Source organism: Saimiri boliviensis, chromosome 17 (genome assembly GCF_048565385.1).
Source record: "Saimiri boliviensis isolate mSaiBol1 chromosome 17, mSaiBol1.pri, whole genome shotgun sequence".
In the NCBI taxonomy this organism is placed as follows: Eukaryota; Metazoa; Chordata; class Mammalia; order Primates; family Cebidae; genus Saimiri; species Saimiri boliviensis.
In genome coordinates this window covers 6,699,400-6,719,935 of record NC_133465.1, presented here as the reverse complement: position 1 = coordinate 6,719,935, position 20,536 = coordinate 6,699,400, and the positions used below count along the sequence as shown (strand labels likewise).

Genomic DNA, 20,536 nt, shown 5'->3' with positions numbered 1-20,536 from the left:
GCGGGAGCCGGCTCCGCCCCTACCCCCCGCCGGAGGAGATGGTTTCTCCCACCGGCAAGCGGGGAGGCGGGGCGGCCGGCTGCCACCTGGGCCGGGGCGCGTCCTCGGCACCTGGGCCCGCGGAGGGTGAGGCGGAGGCGGTGCAGGGTAGTCGGCGGGTCCCCGGGGGGCGGGGCGGGCGGCTGTGCCTGCGCGGGAGTGCTTCGGCCTGAGCCGCAGCGCCGGGACGCGGGCCGTTTGATAGGTGCTGCTGGCCCGGGGCTTCCGTCCCGTTCCCCGAGGGTAGCCCGAAGTGTTTTTATTTTTTATTTTTATTTTTTTATTTTTTGGTCTTCCCGTTTTAGAAGCATTGGGGCAGTGAATCCAGTGTCTCCCTCTGGATTATCTCTGCAGAGACCCAGGACAAATCCGGGGACAGCCCCACCCCTCCTTCCTAACTGCGAGAGCGCAGTAGGGTTTCCACGAGCCTCCCGCAGGAATGCTGGCTGGGTAGCTACGGCGGAAAAAAAATGCGCATTTATCTTTTAAAACTCTACGTCTGTTTGCTGGTTCCGGCTGATAATTTATAGTTTGCGCAGTTCTTAGTACTTAGACAACGGTTCCTTTACTAAAGAATATTTGTAGATTAGTGTCCCTTTTTTCCCCTTTGATTTCACGTACAGGAAGCAAAATGCCTTGCTCTATGGGCACCAAACCACCACCACCTCTACCAAACCTTTCTCGGGGAAGCAGAAGGGGCGCTTGTGCCGTGTGAGGAAGCGACAGAGGCTCCTCCTGCCCCTGGAGACTTCAGGCCAACGGAGCACCAGCTCTCTTCGTCCTCGCAATGGCCCGAGTGCAGGCAAAACACAGTCATTTGGATTTATCTGAAAGGAGCTTTGGGATATAAATAGGTTCAGGCCCCGCTGCTCTGTCCTTCCAGGCCAGCCTCCTGATTGAAACTGAGCTGCTTCCGGGTAGGCTTGCTTCTGGTTGCCGGTCCCATGCTGTGTTCGGATGGGCTCTGTGACAGGTTTGGATGTTTTCTATCACTGAATAAAACTTTCCACTTTGGAACATGTTTTCTGCTCTCTGCTGTCTCATCTAAGTCCTGCAGCAACTATGAAGTAGGCCCATTTTATGGAGTGAAAAAGCGAGGCACAGAGTATTTGCCCAAAGTCATAAAGTCAAGTCACCGAAGCATCGTAATGTGTGAAGTGAACAGTATAATAATATGACTGAATCACAGTGGGAATCCAGTCACGCTTTTCTCTTTCCCTAATCCCACTAAGCCACACTTTTAGGGGCTTACAAACCATTTCTTATTGCCAAGCCCTCTACTCTACCCTATCCTTTGATAAATCAGAGCCTAGCCTCTGATAACAGAAATAATTTATTTGTCTTGATGTAGAGAGATGAAGTTGTGACCCTGAGTGACAGTCATGACAGAACAAAACCACAAGACCAGACCACATTTGTGGATAAATATATTAGCAAATAAATACATTTCTCAACGTAGTGCCTGATTCAAGCGTCTTTCTGTCTGGTTCAGATATAAATACCCATGTGGGTGCCTAGGTGCTAGTCTCCCCACTAACAGGGAAGAAGGTTCCCAGGTGGGGTCCTGTGCCCACTTTGTCCCCACATTCACATTCCAAATGGGATAATGCCTGAGGGGCCAACAGTGGTCAGGCTGCCCTGGGGTGAATGTCACCCTGTGGAGGCTCCTCAGCCCTTGTCCACTCTGTGTTAAGCGGCCTAGGCCAGACTTCTGCTCTAATCCACTCTCCTGTGGGTCCCTGGCCTGCATGGCTTATACTGGCGAGCTGGGTTTCTGGTCCCTCCAAACCTAAGGGTCACACTTTGCTTTTCCTTTGTTCTCCCCCATTCTCCATCCCTGCTCTGAGACAAAACTTCTCCCAGAGAACTCTTTGTTGTCCCTGCTCAGCTGTAATTCTGCCTTTTCTACCTTCATTCCATCCTTCCTCCCTCTGCCCAGATGAAGTCCAGCAGAAATTCTCTCCTTTCCACCTGCTCTGGGACTCTGAGACAGGAAATCTTCAAAGAGGAGTTTTTCCCTCTCCAATATTCTTACTCTAAACCCCCAGCGGAGCTAAGGCTGCTGAAGCAAGAAGAGTTCTTCTGCAGTACCCCCCTCAGGGACAGAACTACACACTAGAATGGGAAAGCTTCAGGGATCCCTCCTCTTAGTGCTCCAGGCTTACCTATACGCCTGGTCCTTTTGGCAAAAAAGGAATGGTAGAGCCTGGGTTGCCCCTGATGTAGCAGCCTTACTGTGGAGGGGCCAAAGCTGGTGTGCAGAGCTCACCTGAGGAGGGAGGTGATAAGGCATCATGTGTTCTGCTGAACCCACTGGCTGGTATGAACATGAGGCCTGGGGTGAGGGAGATCTAGTAGGGATCGGGGAAGGAGCAGCACCTTTGTAACACCTGGCTACCCATAGCTAGCTTTCTGCCCTCAAAAAACTCAGCCTTCAAGGGATCCAGCCCACACATGCCACAGGCAGGAGCTGGTCGCCTGGCTGGACACGGACTTGCTGCACTGCAGGTGTGTTCTGCAGACAAGGTCTGGAGCTGGAGCAGGAAACAGCACCCTCCTGCCCTCCACCATCACCAATCCTCTTCCAGTGCTTCTAGGAAATATGGCAAAAAAGACTGGTGTTTGCTATGGTCCTTTCTTCTCCCCGGAGCAGGACTCCGTGCCAGGCAGGGCCCAGACTCAGCTGGAGCACACTCTTAGTTGGAGCTAGGCCTGAACATCTCACACAGCCTGTTCACACAGCTCCTCGAGTTCCTCCTCTGAGCCTGTATTTAAAAAAAAGAGGAGAGGAAGGAGGTCACTGAGGGTCAGGCCAGGCTTCTGCTTCTCTCACCTGCAGGAGAGTGTGGCTGGGAGGGGACCACCGGGAGGGAAGAGCAGAGACTATGTCTGGAAAGGGTGGTTATATTGAAAGCTAAGGGAACACAGGGGAGAGAAAAACAAATCTAAGGAAATACATATATAGCAACCAATGTGTTACTAATACTTACTATTAACTTACTCACCCAATAAATATTAGGCATTCGTTGTGAATTAGATAGTCTGTTACCATATGCCAAATAGAAGACCAAAAAGAATAAGCAGGGACCTGGTAACGTTTTTGGAGAGAAAGTATGAAAGCAAATGGCCATTACGCCAGTGAGACAGGACAAGAGTCGTGAGAGATCCATTAAGGAAAGAGACAGACCAGGCCCAAGTGCAGCAATCAGGAAAGGCTTCCTGGAAGTGGGAATAAATGAGCTGGTTCTGTATGCATAGGTATGAATTAGATTTATGGGAATAGGGAAGGTAGGAGAATATTCTGGGCTACGGAAGTGTTTGCCCAGTTTGGCTAAAGCATTGCCTGGAGAAGGGATGGAAGAGAGTAGAAAATAAGGTTGAGAAGGAAGACGGGGGCTGGCTGGTGTGGGAACCTTGGAGGCCAAAGCAGAGCGGATTTTTCCTCTCTGTGGACAAAACAGAACATCTGAAGATTTCTGGACAGCTTATTGTAATGCAGATGACGCTGGCAGCAGTAGGGAGGGTAGGTGAGCAGGAGAGCTGTGGCACACAACTCTATGGGACATACTGGATGAGCAACACTCAGCCTTCAAGGCCCCGTAACAGGGAAGAGCTAGGAGGCTCCTGCGTCGATCTTTAGGCTATACCGAAGACACCGGCAGGGCCGGCACCGGCCTTGAGGAGAACATGATAAAGCCAGCCAAGATACAGTTAACAGAACCTGGCACTGATTAGATGTGAGAGGCAAGGAGAAGAGAGGCACTGAAAGTAGTTCTGAGTTTGAAAGAAAAGGGAGGTAGTGGTCTGGCACTGGCAGCACCGACAGTACACACGATAGGGCCGGAATGGAATCACAAACACATAGCCAAGCTTGCAGCACGTGGCTCTCTCCCCATGGACCAGGATTTCCTGGATGGCAAGTTCCATGTCCTCAGAGCCTAGCCTGGAACCTAGCACAAAGCAGGCATATAGTCAAAGAAGGAAAAAAAGGAGGGAAGGAGAGAGGAAATGAATGAATAAATGAATGAATGGATGAGAGCAGCTCCACGTCCTACATGAAGAATTCCTACACTGAGAAATATTTCAGGACCTTTGGGCCACCTCCTAGGGTAGAAGGGTTCTCCTAGTGATGGCTGTAGACAAAGAGCTGTGTCATCCATACAATGGGGGAAGATGGGAAAGAGTGGAAGGTGGAAGGTCCTGGATGGGGAAGAGGGGTATGTGGGCAAGTAAATGCCATGTTAAAGTTGAGAACTTACATGATCACCACTTGCTGTAATATAGGGATGCACTGAATCCCCAAGAAATTGAGGTTGGTCTCATTAATAATGGTGTATGGAAGGGGAGGCCTCTTGGTTCTTCTACCACAGCGGGAGAGAGAAAACCTAAGGCCCACAGGGCTGCTGGGAACCATCTGTGGTTTCTCTCTCTCGCTCTCTTTTTCTCTCGTTACTCGCATATCTCTTCTTGTATAGTCTAGTATTACGGTTATCTGTAATTATTTCCATGATAAGATCACGCTCTCCCCAAGGAACACTTCCTGGCCGGCCTTCTTTGTATTTAGGACTAACACTGAGCGGTAAGCATTGGTAGAATGAAACCAGTTATTAAAATATAGAAATATTTAAGTGTGAGCTGCTGCCCCAGACCACTCCAAGTACCTTTTTTTTTATTTTTTTGAGAGGGAGTCTCGCTTTGTTGCCCAGGCTGGGATGCAGTGGTACCACCTCAGCTCACTACAACCTTCGCCTCCCAGGTTCACGTGATTCTCCTGCCTCAGCCTCCCAAGTAGCTGGGACTACAGGCATGAGCCACCGCAGCCGGCCTTCCAAGTGCCTTTCTGATGCCTCAGCCACACCAGCACCTCCCTAGGCCCTCCCTGTGATCTGCCAACTAAAGGGGTAGCACCTTTTAGAGCTGGGGTGTTCCATCACTCTAGCCAGCATGCTATGCTGTCCCAATGGTTAAGTATTTTCAAATCGCTTCTGCTTTATCCTTCTCAGCTTCCATCAACTCTTTGTTGGCTGACTTCACTTGTCCTGAAATATTCAGCTCTAGTCTCCTCTCCCTACCACACCCACTCCCCCCTGAAAACTCACCCGGCTGGGCCGGCAGCACCTGGCAGTGTGGATAAGGGCACGGCCTGCCCTCTGCAGTGTTAGAACTCCATTCAGAAGGCCCCTCCCCAGGTGGATGTGGTTCCAGGGGCCGGCGAGGAGCCAGACACAACCACACTGGCTGTGAATTTGAGTAACAGGGGCCTGGGGTTTCTGGTAGCAGCCTCCTGTCCAGTCCTGAAGGTCCAAAGATCAAGGGGTGTGCCTCTGGGGACCAAGGATATGCCTGGTTAGAGCTGTAATGGGGAAAAATCTGGCAAGCTGGGTGCACAGTTGCATCCTGGGGCCGAGAAGCAGGGGTGGGCTCAGAGGGACCTCCCCGCCGTTTCCTCTGTGGGTGTCGGGCAGAGAGGCTGGCTTTTTGCAAGTTGAAAAGACTGCTGGTACTGGGGCAGATGCTGGAGGCTTCAGCTGGGCCAGGGGCTGGCTCAGGGAGGGCCCTGGGCCTCTGTGGGTTAGAGAGCTGCCCCAAAGGGGCCACTGAGTTGGATCTGGTGACTTGCTGATCAGGAGAAGGTGGCTCCAGCTGGGGCTGTGTCTGAGGAATAGGCGGCCTGGACTGGGAGACCCCAGTTTCTGGGCCAGGCTTCCTGCCATGCCACTGGAACTGCTTTTTGTAGTGGTGGTGCCGGTGGCGGTGGTAGTGAACATGGCTGGCAACCTGGGTTTCCCCTGTGGGCACCACTGAATCTAAGGAACGAGGCCGAGAGGCCACACTGGGCTGCATGTCCACCTGCTGGGGATCCCCTTCAGGGCTGCAGTACACCAAGGGGTCAACATCACTGCTCAGGGAGCTGCAGAAAGTAGAGCTGCTGCCATGGATGCCCTGTAGGCTGATGTCCGTGCAGTTGACCACAGAGTCACTGGAAGAGCCATGACAGGGCCCTGAGCTGGAGTCACTGGCTGGCCCATCTGCCAGGTACCCACTGCGTTCTGTGCAATAGCTTTCTCCAGATCCACTGCTGTCAGGGGGTCTGGCCCGGCGCAGGGGCACTGGGCAAGCAGCAGGGTGCTGTGAGGTGCACTGGAGATGGCTCAGTCCCCAGCCTTGTGCATAGGGGTGTGGGGCCCCTGCCAGGGGCTGCTGCTCTCCTGGAGCCCAGGTATGTGCAGCTCTGGGGAGGCGGTGATGCCGAGGGCCCACGCCTGTCTCCTGGGATGGCAGGAAGGGACCAGGTCGTGGGGGCCGAGCCACTGTACTCCGGGAAGGGCCCAACAGGTAGGCAGCAGGGAGGTGGTAGTGGGCATGGCCAGGATGCTGGCGAATGAGGTGGAGTCTTCGACCTGGTTCTTGGTAAGATCGAGAGGGTCCTAGGGACTGGGAAAATGAATCTCCCTCTGAAAAAAAGGAACCAAGAGCACAGATGTTTAACTCTACAAACCTATAGAGAATGCATTCAGAAAGATATGACTGTAGCTAATCTATTTGACCCTGCATAGCCTGTGAGCTCAGAGTTTGGGGGACCAAGGACCTGCCTAACCTGACTGTGCTCTGGGACTTACTCGTTCCCTCCAGTCAGCCTGTCTGCCCAGGGAGGCCCACTATGCATGTCAATCCCTGCTTCTCCCATCAGCCATTTGGAGCTCTTTCACCCAGGACCACTGCTAGCCCATAGGGCACCTGTGGGTACCTTAGAAAAAGGTTCTCTTTCCTCAAGATATTCATTTCACTTTCATCTTTTAGAAAATTATCTTAACATGCTGATTTTGTTAGAATAGGATACTTTATTGCCAGAAAATTGGAATAATAAACATACAAATCACCCAGATTTAGAATCAACAAACTTGTCATGAAACACAAATAATTTTTACAATAATAAAAATATCTACATTGTGAATGACCCTTCCCCTCAAGTGAGGCACTCTGGCGCAGTGCACAACCTATACAACTATGGTAGCAGTTCTGCTTTCTCCCTGGCTTCAAGGCTCAACCCTTTCCCAAAGGGAGTCACATTCTAGACCCATCCGCCTGCACACAGGGGAGCCCTTGGCCCACCTCCTACCTATGATGTTGAACATGCAGAGGGGGCAGGTCCGATGCTGATGTAACCAGGGGTCCACGCAGTTACGATGGAACTCATGGAGGCAGGAAATGACCCGTAGTTCCTGCAGAGAAAGAGGGAGTCCAAACCAAAGGTTTCTGGAGCCATAGGAACTGCCAGGAATCAGGATATCCCCCGACTCCCTTAGGCCTCTCCTTCTTGCTATTATCTACTTGCAAAAGACCTCACAGTAGAATAGGAACGGTATGAGCTTTTGTATCACGTAGACCTGGATTTTGCACTTAGCTGCATGACTTTGGGCAAGTTTCTTAACAGACAGTTTTCTGCTGTAAAATGAAGATAAAAAATGAATCTAACCCCACCCTTCACTGCCATGGGTCTAAAATGAGATAATGCATCCAAAGCACCACTGCAGCCTGGCACGTGGTACACTCTCAACAAACGATAGTGCTCTTTCACTGGAAGGCCAGAAAAGTGACCAAACTTCAGGCTGGTCCCTGATCTCTGCCTCATGCAGGATATATGGGAAACAGACGTAGCCAGGGTACCCATCCCAGCCCTAAGCCTGTCCACCCCTGCCCCAGCTTCAATCTCCCCAATCTGGTCAGGGAGGTAAACCATAAGACCTGCCTTACCTCCCCCTCAGAGAACTCCTCCAGGCAGATGGCACACACGGGGGCTGAGCTGCAGCTGCTCCCCGAGTCTGGCCTCTTACCTCGAGCCCGCCTGCAGCTGGCCTTGTACCTCCTGGTGGCCAGCTGGCTGATGGCCCAGGCTGTTCTCTGCTGAAGTGGATCCTGGGAAGAGGAATGGGGTTCAGAGTGGGGCATGGGCTCCCTTTCCCCTCCTCGCTGGACCCCAGCTTGGACTCAGTTTAGCAGTCACTCAGGTAGACCACATGGCCAATTGAATGTCCTCAGGAGGTCATCTCTTTGGAGCTCATATGTGGCTCTGCCAAGCACGTCAAGCCCTCCCAGTCCACCCACTCGCTTATACCATTAGCTTTTCTTCCTTGGATGACTCATGAGAGAAACTTTTTATCCCACTGCTGCTTGACATTTCAACTTGGATATCTAATAGGCATTTCACACTTATATGCCCCGTCCTATTAACCATGGGCTAATCTCTAACCACATGCCTGGCTTCCCCCAGTCTTCCCCATTACAGCAAATGGCAACTCCGTTCTCTTAATTGCTCAGGCCAAAAATCTTGGTGCCATCCTTGAGTCCTCTCCCTCACACCCCACAAACAATCCATTACTAAATCTGTTGGCTTTGTCTCCAAAATATACCCAGAACCTAACTATTCCTCACCATTTTAACTGCCACCTTCCTAATCCAAGCTACCATTGCTGTCACCAGGATTCCTGCAACAGGCTTTGAGCTGGCTTCCGTTTCCGGCTTCCGTTTCCAGCCTTACCTCCTTGTAGTCTATTCTCATTGCAACAGCAAGAGTGATCATGTTAAAACATAAGTCGGATTGTGACGCCCCTTCTCTCACAACACTCCAGTGGCTCCTGTTTCACCCACAGGGAAAAACAAATGACCCATAACTGGGCCCCCACCGGCTACTCTGCCATCTCACTCTCTCTATTCCAGCCACGGCCTTCATGCCGGTCCTCAGACGCTGTCTCAAGGCCTTTGCCCTTGCTGTTCTTTCCGCTGGATCCCTTTCTCCTCAGACACCTGCACACATCACTCCCTCACCCATTTAGGGTCTTGGCTGCAATGCCATCTTCTGCAAGTGGCCTTCCTGGGACTTGCTTTTAAAAATTAACCCTGTTCCCTTGTATTTCCTCCCGACTTTGCTATCAGCATTATTATTTTTTCTCCATAGTACATGCCACCATCTAAAACATCATAGACTTTATTTATTTAGTGTGTTTATTGTCTGTTTTCTCCCTCTAGGATGAAAGCTCTTTGAGGGTAGAGGGTTTTTGTCATTTTGTTCACTGTACTACCCTCAGCACCTGGAACAGTGCCCAACATGTAGTAGAACTTGGTGTATTTGTTGAATGAATAATATGAGGAGAGGCTGCTGGAAATCAACGAAGACAGATGCTGGGGTATTTTGATGTAAACAGTTTCATGGGTATAAAGGTGCCTTCCTTCCTCACGTTCTCCCTCCTGCTCCCCACCCACCCACACACGTGCACACATTCACCACGGCAAAGAGCCCACACTGCTCACCGGCCTACTCTGGCGGGGGCGACACCTGATGCGCAGCACCGAAGCCAGGATGACCACAAAGATGGTGCCCACCACTGTCAGAAGGATCCACACGTCATAGTCTGGCTGGGGAGTGAGCAGAGAGGGAAAGGTCATACTTCAGGGAGGAGCTGGGTCAATTCTAGAGGACACACAGTAGGTTCAGGAGGCACATGGCTAACTGGAGGGGATGGGGAGGAACCTGCAAGTGGGATTAGGTGGGCCTTCCCTGCTCAAGGGCACTCAGAGAGGGTTGTCCAGATGCCAGCTGGGAAAAGTACTATCTCAAAACCCATGTGCTTGGGGAAAAAGAGAAAGGGACCCCTCTGCAAGGTGGGAGTCTCTTGCCAGTACGCAGCTGGGTGAGGTTCTTGGCCAGTAGAGAAGCCCCAACCAGGGGTCATGCATTAGGGATCAGGAGACCAGGGTTTCACTCTGTCTCTGCTATTCCATGCCATGAAGCCACAGAGCTGTAAGGAACTTTAGAACTCATTTGTCCTGATCTGTTCATTCTGCAGGTGAGGCCCAAAGACGGGGAGAAACTTGCCCAGTGGCACACAGCTGATGGATGAAGTTGAACTAGAGGATTTTTAGGATCTCTCTCAGCTCCAGGAGACTAAGGGCTTTTGGTGGGAGTTGCCACAGGACAAAGTGGGGGTGAATGCAGGGCAAGGTCTGGAGGTCTTGTGTGCTTACCCAGGCCGGGGACTCCTTCAGCTCGATCCTCACATGGGCCTTTCGGTTCTTGTACACAAACTCCATCAGCTTCTCAGCATCATTACCCCAGATCAACACTACTGGCCAGGTCAGCCCCAGCGGCTGCTGCAGCTACAGGGGGAAGGTGCCCACAGGGCTGCTGTGACTTCTCCCTGCCCTTCCCTCCCCTCTGAGAGCTTTATCTTCCTCCATCCAGCCCCCTCCTTGAACACGCAAATGTCCCTGGGTACCTGCTCAGCAGCAGCTCGATCTTCAGTAATATCAAAGAGCACAGCACTGGCTCCTCGCTCACCTGCCATCCGGGCCTGCAGAGGCACACAGCAGAGGTTGGGCTAGGCTCAGGGAAGGACAGAGCCCACCCACAGGCTAGCCTCATCCCCACACATCTGTCCCTTCCTAGGATTTTGCCCACACTGCACCTCTGCACGCTCACATCTATGTATGCAGGGGATCAGTGGGACTAGGATCCCCTATTCTGCCTCCTGAGCTCACTCAGGTCCCCACTGCCTTCAGAGGATAATATCTAGCATTTCTTTTTGTAATGGAACAAACCCTTAAGGAAGGTTTACTGGGTGCCAGGTGGTGGACCTGGCTCTAGGGCTAAAGACAAGTAAGACACAGCCCTTGCCCTTGGGGTACAATCAGCCTGCCTTCACTAAGAGGTGTGAGCACAAAGAGCAGGAGTGACCTGCACCCCTTTAGGAGGAAAAAAGAGGAAGGAGGGGAAAGCAGAGAAGCAGAATTCTCCTTCAGATAGAGCTGGGCTTTGGGGAAGCAGAGCTCTCCTTCGGATGGAGCTGGGCTTTTCAGGACCCAGCCCTGCCTGCAGGGCATCTCCCCAGCTCAGGCAAAGGTGTGAGAGCCTGGGACAGCGCTCTCACCCAAGGGCCACCATCACAAAGCCTCAGTCTCAGCCCATCTCATAGGCTCCCTCTCCTTGCCACACTCTACTTTGCCAAGTCTTTCTCTGGCTCTAGTTCAAGGACTTACAGGAGTCCCTGTCCAGTGCTTCATCCTTTCGTCCTCTCCCTTACGGTGGCATGAGAGACAAAAGTGGGGAGGGACTCTAGTCCCACATGGTGAATGTGCACATGTGCCTGTTCACCAAGGGCTCCAAGAGCTTGAGAAAGCAGAATCTAGCCAAGCAGGCAAAACGGATAGCTGCGTGAGAAGAAGAACAAAAAGGAGGAATCCAGGGTGGGTGGTGGCGGGGAGGGGAGTAAGGAAAGGGAGATAAGAGCTAAAGGTCGGGGGAGGGGGAGGCACAACGGCAAACAAGTAACAGGCACAGTGAGGAGCTGCTCCTGGCCTTGGCCTGGGGCCTCCTGGCCCAGCACAGCTACCCCTCAGCCTTCTTCCCTAGGGCAAAGGTTCATCTTCTAATGGCGTCAGGCTGTGATTTCACATCCCTGGGTAGCCCCACCCCACCCCAAGTCTCTGGGGTCTTCCCACAGGCAGTGAAGGAGTTAACCCTCCTGCAAGTAGTGGTGGCAGCAAGAAGAGCCAGCTGGGACTTACTCGCAGGCTCAGCACTTTGATCTCTGCCTGTCTTCCCAGGGAGAGCCTGTCAGGGCAGGTCTCCTGCCAGGCAGGCTGGGAGCAGCTCCTTGCTCCAGCTCCCTGCTCTCCACTCCCCAGACAGCGGCAGAGGAAACACTCAGGTGGGGGCTCATTTTGATCAGGAAGGTAATTCTCCTAGGGCCCAGGCTTACCAAGCTAAATGACTGGAAACTCACAGGATCAGTCAATTCCAGAATGGAACTGCTGAAGAAGCTGAGAGGTTCATGGCTTCCATCTTCCCTACTCACTTCCTCCCGGGAAGTCCACCCCCTCTAAGCTTCTCCAGGCAGGCAGAGACTTTCCAGTCTTCAGAACCCTCCTAGCCAGGGTATGGGAGAAGTACCAGGGGAAACGGAATCCCTGGTAGGGGAACCCTACTGGTGATCTCTTATTCCAGGATTTGGCCAAGGGACAGGAGAGGTCACCCCAGTAGTCACAGAATTGAGATTCCCAGGCCTTAGTTTTCACATCCCTGGAACAGGATCTTGGACCCACCTTGGCCTGGAAGAGCTCGAGTAGGGGCAAAGACTTTCTTCTTTGGAGATTTTGTTACTTCCCCACCCCTCTCTCTCTCTGAAGAATTGGAGTAGGAACAGTGGAAGGCAATTACTGTGACATTCAAGCACTCCAGCCCATTACAGCCCATAATTACAAAGTTGTAAAGTGATCAAAGAGCCCAGAGCATTGGCCAACAGGGGAAAACAAACAGGACCTTCAGGCAGTGGATCCCTCTGTCCAGAATTCTAGGAATAAAAGGCAACATCTGGAGACATATAGCAGCCCAATCGAGGCCTATCTATGCCTCCTGTCCACCTGACCCCAAGGAAGTCAGTGGGAGGCAAAAGGGAAAAAAAGTACTTTTCTGGGGAGTGGAATCTGGAAAGCAGAGAGAGGATGGGCAGGCCCTCGCAACAGGAAGGCGGTTTTAGAAAGAACCCAGAGAGCTCTTTGGAAGCTTCAGAGTTGGCCAGCCCTAGGGGCAGCAGGCAAGGCTGCCACAGCCTCTAGCAACAGGAGCCATGACAGAGAGAGCCATGAGAGTGAGCTGCAATGCTGCCTCTCACCTGCTGGACTCACGGTCAGCTGCTGCATTTCTCTGGGTCTTAGATTTTCCTCTCTAGACAAGAGTCCCTGCGTATCTTCCACTCATCAAAAATGAAGCCCTTACTGTTCCCGGAGCACCAAGCCAGGGAAGGCCAGGCCGCCCAAAACAGCTCATAATATAGCAGTGGAGACAAGGCACATACATAAACTACAGTGCTGATAATATTCTAGAGCACAAAGGAATAGAAGTTTCCAAACCTTTTTCACTCCAGAAGCCTCTCCCCTCCACCATCCCCTCCACCAATACACACACACACACACAAAATCTGGCACAAATCTTCAATATACAAAGCAGATAAAAGTGAGGCTGCTTACTTTGAGGTAGGGGTGGGGCAGGAAGGACCCTTAGCCTCTCCCCTCCACCCAGCAGGCACGCCCTTGAAACCCGGACTTAGCAGAAGATGATGTTGAAAGCATGCACAGACACCATACCCACTGAAGCCGTGCCCCCAGGGAGGGGTTTCCGCTCCTACTGGGCCGGCTGGGCAGGTAAGGAAAGATTCAGTAGCAAAGGTGGGATTCCTCTGGGCTTGAAAGTTAGGGGTGAAAGGGCGGAGAAGGAATATAAACCTTTATTGAGATCTGGGGCCCAGACTGCCTGGAGTTGAATGCTGGCTCTGATACGATTAGCTGTGAGACTTTGGGCAAGTCACTTCACTACTCTATGTCTGTTTTCTTTTTCTGTAAACTGGGATAATAACAGGACCTAATCCATAGGGTTGTAATGAGGACTACATAAACGAATCCACACAAAGCATTTATAACAGTGCCTGGCACATGGTGTTGCTTCAGTGTTAGTTCTTATTATATCAACTATTATTATTTTTATTAATTTTTTTAAATTAATTTTTTTTGAGACAGAGTCTCACTCTGTTGCCCACGCTGGAGTATGGTGGCGCAATCTGGACTGATGGCAATCTCCGCCTCTCAGGTTCAAAAGATTCTCCTGCCTCAGCCTCCCAAGCAGCTGGGATGACAGGTGTATGCTACCAGGCCCGGCCAAGCGCTATCACCAGGCTGGAGTGCAGTGGCATGATCTCAGCTCACTGCAACCTCCGCCTCCCACACTCAAGCGATTCTCCTGCCTCAGCCTTCCGAGTAGCTAGGACTACAGGTGCACACCACCACACCCAGCTCGTTTTTTTTTTTTATTTTTAGTAGAGACAGGGTTTCACCATGTTGGCCAGGCTGGTCTCAAAATCCTGACTTCGAGATCTGCCTGCCTCAGCCTCCCAAAGTGCTGGGATTACAGGCGTGAGCCACAGCACCCGGTCCCTATATCAACTTTTATTACTATGTGTTTTCCACGTGATTTCGTTTACTCCTCACAACTCTATAAGACAGTCATCAGCCCCAATGAGTTGGGAAACTGAGGCTGAGAGCGCCTGAATAATTTGCCCAGGGTCACCAACTGAGAAGCAGTGGAGGCAGAATTTCCACCCATGACCTCAGCTTTCCGACTGCCTGTTCTTTACTACGAGGTAGTGGCCACCATGGTAAGAGAGGCAGGGCTTGCACCCATCTGCTTCTCTCCAGATCTAGCTCCTTCTAGCAGGCAAAAGCCACTGTACTAGTTCAGGGGTGAGGTGATAAGGCTTATCACCAGGATGGCTGTGGAGCTGCTAATAAAGAAACAGAAACCAATCTGGGCAACTGGATGGAGGGTGGAGAGGGTAGTGGGGTGGTGACAAGAATGGAAGCGTCCAGAAGAATTACGGTGAAGGTTTCAGAAAAGCATAAGAGAGATAACAAACGGAAGGAAAAACACCCAACCTCGTTAACTACAAAAGCATGGAATGATGATGCCCATGGTGATGACCGTAATAACTGCGATCATTTATTGAGTGGTTACCATGTACTCGGCATGGGGCTAAAAGCTTCCCTCTGTACTGTCTCATTAAATCCTCATAACTACATATAAGTCCGTTATTCCCCTATGAGGAAATAGAGGCTTAGAGAGGTGAGCTAAAATGTCCAGGTCACACTGAGGGGCAGTGGAGGAGCCAGGCTCCAAGGCCAGGGCTATCTGGCTTGAAAGCCCCCAACTCTTGTCACTGGTGACACCACCATTGACACCAACAGGAAACGCCAAAGCAGAGCTGCAGGGGATCAGTGGTTTCCAAACTTTTCCTCCCCTAAAACCCCATCTTTCCCTTATACCTGTCATGAGTCACATTTTCAGAAAAACAGATGTTCAGCTAGGTGCAGTGGCTCATGCCTGTAATCCAATCCCAGCACTTTGGGAGGAAACCACTGATCCCCTGCAGCTCTGCTGAGGCAGGCAGATCACTTGAGGTCAGGAGATTGAGACCAGCCTGGCCAACATGGTGAAACACTGTCTCTACTAAAAATACAAAAATTAGACAGGGGTGGCGGTGCATGACGGTAATCCCAGCTACTCCGGAGGCTGAGGCAGGAAAATCGCTTGAACCTGGGAGGTAGAGATTGCAAGGAGCCACGATCAAGCCACTGCACTCCAGCCTGGGGGACGGAGCGAGACTGTGTCTCAAAAAAGAAAAAAATATGTTCTACCAAACTAACTAAATTTATTACTTACAATTCATTTTCCTTTAACTTGTATTAACACGTTCAGTTCAACAATAGAATTCCAACCAAAACAAAACCAAGTACTTAAGGTAAGCCTCTGGAACTTCTGAAATACTGGAAGTAGCTCGAAGACTCATATTACGGGTACAGTGGCTCATACCTGTAATCCCAGCACATTGGGAGGCCAAGGCAGGTGGATCATGAGGTTAGGAGATCGAGACCATCCTGGCCAACATGGTGAAACCCCATCTCTACTAAAAATACAAAAAGTAGCTGGGTGTGGTGGCACACGCCTGTCGTCCAGCTACTCGGGAGGCTGAGGCAGGAGAATTGCTTGACATACATTATTTTCATCCTCATGATAATCATGGGGGTAGGGAAAAAAAAAAGTCCTGTGTTATGGTGATGGAAAGAAGGGCCCAACAAAATTAAGTACCTCAAAGGGCCCTGGCCATATATATGTTCCTTACTTCACAGTGTCTTTGTACATGTTTCATCTCTCCTACAGGAATATGGGCCTCCAGAAGGCAGGAAGCAAACCTACTACGTGGAAGCATCCTTACACTTTGCCAAGTGTTCACAGATCTGTGAAATCATATTGTTTTAAAAGAACATCTGGCTGGGCATAGTGATTTATGCCTGTAATCTCAGTGCATTGGGAGGCTGAGGCAAGAGGATCGCTTGAGCCCAGGAGGTCGAGACTAGCCTGGGCAACAAAGCAAGACTCCATCTCTAACAAATAAATATTTTTAAAAAATTAACTGGGCAGAGTGGTGCACACCTCTAGTCCCAGGAGGCTGGGGCAGGAGGATCACTTGAGCCCAGGAGTTCAAGGCTGCAGTGAGCCAGGATCATGCCACTGCACTCCAGCCTAGGTGACAGAGTGAGACTTCATCTCTAAAGATAAATAAATTAACAAATGAAAGAAGAGTTGAACCTCTGTATGGCAGAATTCTAGATGTTTCTATGCGCTTACTTACACTTTTCTGTAATACCTGGGATAAGCATAAATTCCTTTTATAACAGGTAAAGAGAAGGAGAAGGAGGAGGAGGAAGAAAAAATAATAGCCAAGCTTCTCTGAACTCTTCTTCCCCATCTCTCTCACATGTGTGTGCACGCGCGCACACACACACACACACTCACTTGCTATCTAATGCAGTACAGGCACTGGGAACTTGTTTACCAAATGAATAAATGAATGACATTTGCCTCTATTTTATAAAGTAAGGGAAATGAAACATCCAGAAGTAGGGCAGGCAGCTGCAGCCTAACAACTCTGCTGCCATAAAGGCTCACAGCCTTGCAGAGATGCCGCACTCCCAGCTCCTCCAAGTGCGTCCTGATCCCCTGCTTCCCACCGCCTCTGGAGTCCCCTTCCTCGTCAGCATGGCCAGGCCAGGTGGATATCTTCACCCACATTCAGAATCCTGCCCACATCCCTGCCTGCCATAGGATAAGGTAAGAACTCAGGCTGGGCCAGGTGCAATGGTTCACACCTGTAATCCCAGCACTTTGGGAGGCCAAGGCAGGCAGATTGCCTGAGTTCAGGAGTTCCATACCAGCCTGGGCAACATGGTGAAACCCCATCTCTACTAAAATACAAAAAATTAGCTGGATGTGGCAGCGTGTGCCTGTAGTCCCAGCTACTTGGGTGGTTGAGGCAGGAGAATTGCTTGAACCCGGGAGGCAAAGGTTGCAGTAAGCCAAAATCATGTCACTACACTCCAGCCTGGGCAACAGAGCCAGACTCTGCCTCCAAAAAAAAAGAACCCAGGTTGTTTCCTTGCACCCAGGAGGACCAGAGGACCAGGAGATCCACAAGGGATCTGACCCTGAGACAGCAAGCTAGCACAAAGGTTGGGAGCGTCACTCTCCTCTCTCACCACCCTTGGGAGCATGCCCATGTGTGCCACAAACGATCTAACTACACTCCACATATACATTCAGTTTTCCAGCTAGCAGGGAGGCCACAGATAGATTAAGCCTAGTTTTGAGAAACAAAGTATTGGATTCAAAGCTCAGCTCCACCCCTTCCTAATTGTGTCATCCAGCAAGTTAATTTTTCTGATCTTCACTTGTCTCATACGTCAAATGGAGAATAATAATGCCTACTTTTCCTGATTGTCCTGAAAAGTGAATAATACATACAAAGAATCTGTCTCGTGTCCATGTGGCACATTGTAAGCACATAGAAAACAGTAACTGCTATTGTTAGTTAAAGCAGGAGTCACAGGCAAAAGTCTAGAGGCCCCGTGAGGTAGCAGGCCAGGGTGGAGCAAAGCGAAAAAGAGGCCCACAGCTGTTGAAAGTGGGCAGCCCCAGCCCAGCTCCTACTAACCATGGCCTATAGCCATGTGCTTTTCGGCTTTCTTCTAGAGAAGCTGAAAATCTGAGTTTTTATATAAACATTTTTAATTTTTAAATGTGGCAATTAATTTACACATTGAAAAGTCACTGTGAGGGTTAAATACAACGTGTCTGCAAGCCAAACCCAGCTTGTAGGCCACTAGTTTGCAACCTCAAGGGAAAAGTGTGAACTGTCTAAGGGTGGGGCAATGGTTTCTATTTCTGCTGTTCTTGCATAGTGCTCAGTGTATATTTCTTTTTTCTTTCTTTTCTTTTCTTTTTTTTTGAGATGGAGTCTCACTCTGTCACCAGGCTGGAGTGCAGTAGTGGAATCTTGGCTCACTGCAACCTCCGCCTCCTGGGTTCAAGCGATTCACCTGCCTCAGCCTCCTGAATAGCTGGGACTACAGGCACGTGCCACCACATCCAGGTAATTTTTGTATTTTTAGGAGAGACAGGGTTTCACCATGTTGACCAGGATGGTCTCGATCTCTTGACCTTGTGATACACCGACCTCGGCCTCCCAAAATGCTGGGATCACAGGCATGAGCCACTGTGCCTGGCCCAGTGTATATTTCTAAAAGATGGAAAAAGCCCTTCAATTGACCCCTCTTTGCTGTGGTGCTGAGCAGGAGAAGGGACTCAGGAACTCCCAAGTGATGATGAGGAGGTGGGATGGGAAACATGCCGGGATGAAGGTCAAAAAGTCCTGCTGGTGCTAGTTGGAGGAGAAAGAACAGAGGTGTGAATTTACACTTCTCTCAGACCAGTCATGGGTTAGGGAAACTTGAGGGAATCAGGTGCATCACTCTTAGGAAACGTGGCGACAAGAGAGCACAGGGTCTTCTCACAGCCCAGAGCTGGGTGAAGTTCCAGGTGTGTGTAGGGTGAAGTGTGAGTCTACCTTGCTGGCCAGTGACAGGCAGGGGCGGGGGGCCCGTCGGGGACTCTCCAGCTTGACGATGCTGATGAATCCAGGCTCCAGATTGTCGTCATCACTGGCATTGCACAGGTACAGGGGGTGGGACTGCAGAAGAGACAGACTTGGGTTAGGAAGGCTTTAGGCAGCAGGAGTGAGCTGTGAGAACCAAGCACCTCTATGTTGTTCTAGAGAGGTACAAGGCAGGTCTCTTGGTGCCACAAAAGAGTGGGCCTTATGATTAGATTGCCTCATAGTAAGCTAGTGACTACTGTTTGTCATTTCAGTGATGCTGGGGCCAAGGACACAGGTAGTGGAGGCAGATGGGAGGGAGAGGGTGTCCTAGAGAGGGCCTAAATGAAGAGCTTGCTGCAAAGCAACTCTAACAACCTTCAACTCCAACAATCCTACTTACCTAAACTGGCCAGATACAGAGGCCTCCTCTCCTGGCCCCAGCCTTTCTACCTCCTGATCCCCTACCTGGTCCCTAAGCCCCAGGCTAAGAGGATATCCATGTGTGCCCATGTCAGTGCTTTCCGAATCCCCGTGGGCAGTGCTGGGTGCTGCTGGTGCCTCCCGCCTCCTCGGGATGCCCCCGGGCAGCTGTTGCCTTGGAGATTCCCATTTCTCAGGAGGCTGGGTCTTCTCACTGGGCGCTGCCTTGCTTCTCACTAGCCCTTTTTCGCTTCTGCCCTGTGCCCATCCTGGGATCAAGTATGGTGCCAGGTGAGACTATCTTGCAATGAGGCTTGGCTAAAACATAAGACTTGACAGCTCACCCTGGTCCCAGAAATGACGCTGTAGAGGTGGAGCCGGCTCAGCCCATCTGCTCTGAGGATATGGCAGGTCCTGTCCAAGGCCTTGTGCCTCTGAGCCCAGCTGGTGCTGAACAATGAATAAAGAGGAATGTGCCAACAGAAATCTGAGGGTCTCCTCATCAAAGGGATGAGACCACCTTACTCTAACTCTCTTCTCGTTCATGGCGATTTGTACACCCATTTGAATCTAATTTTCCTCAAATAAAATGTCAGAGTGCAATGAGAACAAAGTATGATTTATTTGGCCCTGAATAATCCTATGGCCCAGGGACTCCTATGTAGCAGAAACCCCATGTATCCTGGCAAGGAAGAGAGGTCTTATTGGAGAGGTGCCCACACACATCCCCCTCTACTACTGTTGAAGTCCGAAGGACTTTCAGAAAGAACCATCAGAGGATCCAGAGAGAATCTTGAATTTATAAAGATGTTTATGAAGATAATGTCAATGATGGATTTAAAAGCACAGTTTCTGGAAGCACTTTCAGGCTATTTCCTATCACTGTATCACTGCAGTGCCTTGAACATAGTAGGTTCTCAAAAAATATGCAGTCCCTTGCCTTGAATCAAAATCTCTGGGCAGAGGGTGCTGAGATAGGAGGGAGTTCCATTCTTGCTCCCAGAGTTTAAGGCCTACTAGTCTGGTAGTGAGCAAGGTTTAGTGTGGGAGAAAGGTTATTGTGTGCCCCTGCCCCCAGAAAAAGGCTGGGGAATGAGGATGAAGTTGTTCTCACGTGAGTGCAGCTATAGCCCCTGTCTCAACAAGCTTCATTAGTGTCTCCGTCTGTCCATGCATCCACTCGTTTCTTTGTTCTTCCAACACAGAAGGCCCCCTTGGTGTCAGGCTCTGTCCAGTGCAGTGAGGAGTTAATGATGAGTAAGAGAGGCTCCTTGCCTTAAAGTAGCTCAAACGACAAGCATGCAAATACGTTGTAGTGTGATGTTATGATGCAAGGGCCTATAGGAGGGCACCAAGAGGGGCGGCTGGCAATACGTATGGGAAGCAGAGCAGTTTTCACAAGAGGTGACTGGAGAGCTTCCTTGAAGGCTAACTAGGTATGTGTTCACCCCAGGGACCAACGAAAGGGAGCGGGGTTGAGGAGGCACATTCCTGGCAGAGGAAGTCACTGCACCGAGGAACAGAGGCCCGGCACAAGACTG

General features: G+C 50.7%; 1 protein-coding gene and 1 long non-coding RNA gene across 4 annotated transcripts in view; one reads left to right on the top strand and one right to left on the bottom strand.

The window, feature by feature from the left end:
- Positions 1-6: 6 nt before the first annotated feature.
- On the top strand, positions 7-1,060 carry LOC104651577 (uncharacterized). Of its 2 annotated transcripts, none has more exons than XR_745023.3 (2): positions 7-126; positions 663-1,060. It is a non-coding gene; the product is annotated as an uncharacterized LOC104651577 (long non-coding RNA). The 2 variants fall into 2 exon arrangements; XR_012514514.1 differs by having other exon boundaries at positions 7-147.
- Positions 145-20,536, bottom strand: part of RNF43 (ring finger protein 43) — a 66,182-nt gene continuing 45,790 nt past the window's right edge. For both annotated transcript variants that reach the window (XM_074388096.1, XM_010339733.3), the window contains 8 exons: positions 18,546-18,668; positions 10,314-10,388; positions 10,063-10,194; positions 9,349-9,453; positions 7,795-7,956; positions 7,160-7,262; positions 5,139-6,494; positions 145-2,804 (listed from right to left, as the gene is read on the bottom strand). In XM_074388096.1, coding sequence (XP_074244197.1) covers positions 2,761-2,804; positions 5,139-6,494; positions 7,160-7,262; positions 7,795-7,956; positions 9,349-9,453; positions 10,063-10,194; positions 10,314-10,388; positions 18,546-18,668 — 2,100 coding nt within the window. In that variant the 3' untranslated portion in view covers positions 145-2,760. The remainder of the gene's footprint in view (positions 2,805-5,138; positions 6,495-7,159; positions 7,263-7,794; positions 7,957-9,348; positions 9,454-10,062; positions 10,195-10,313; positions 10,389-18,545; positions 18,669-20,536) is intronic.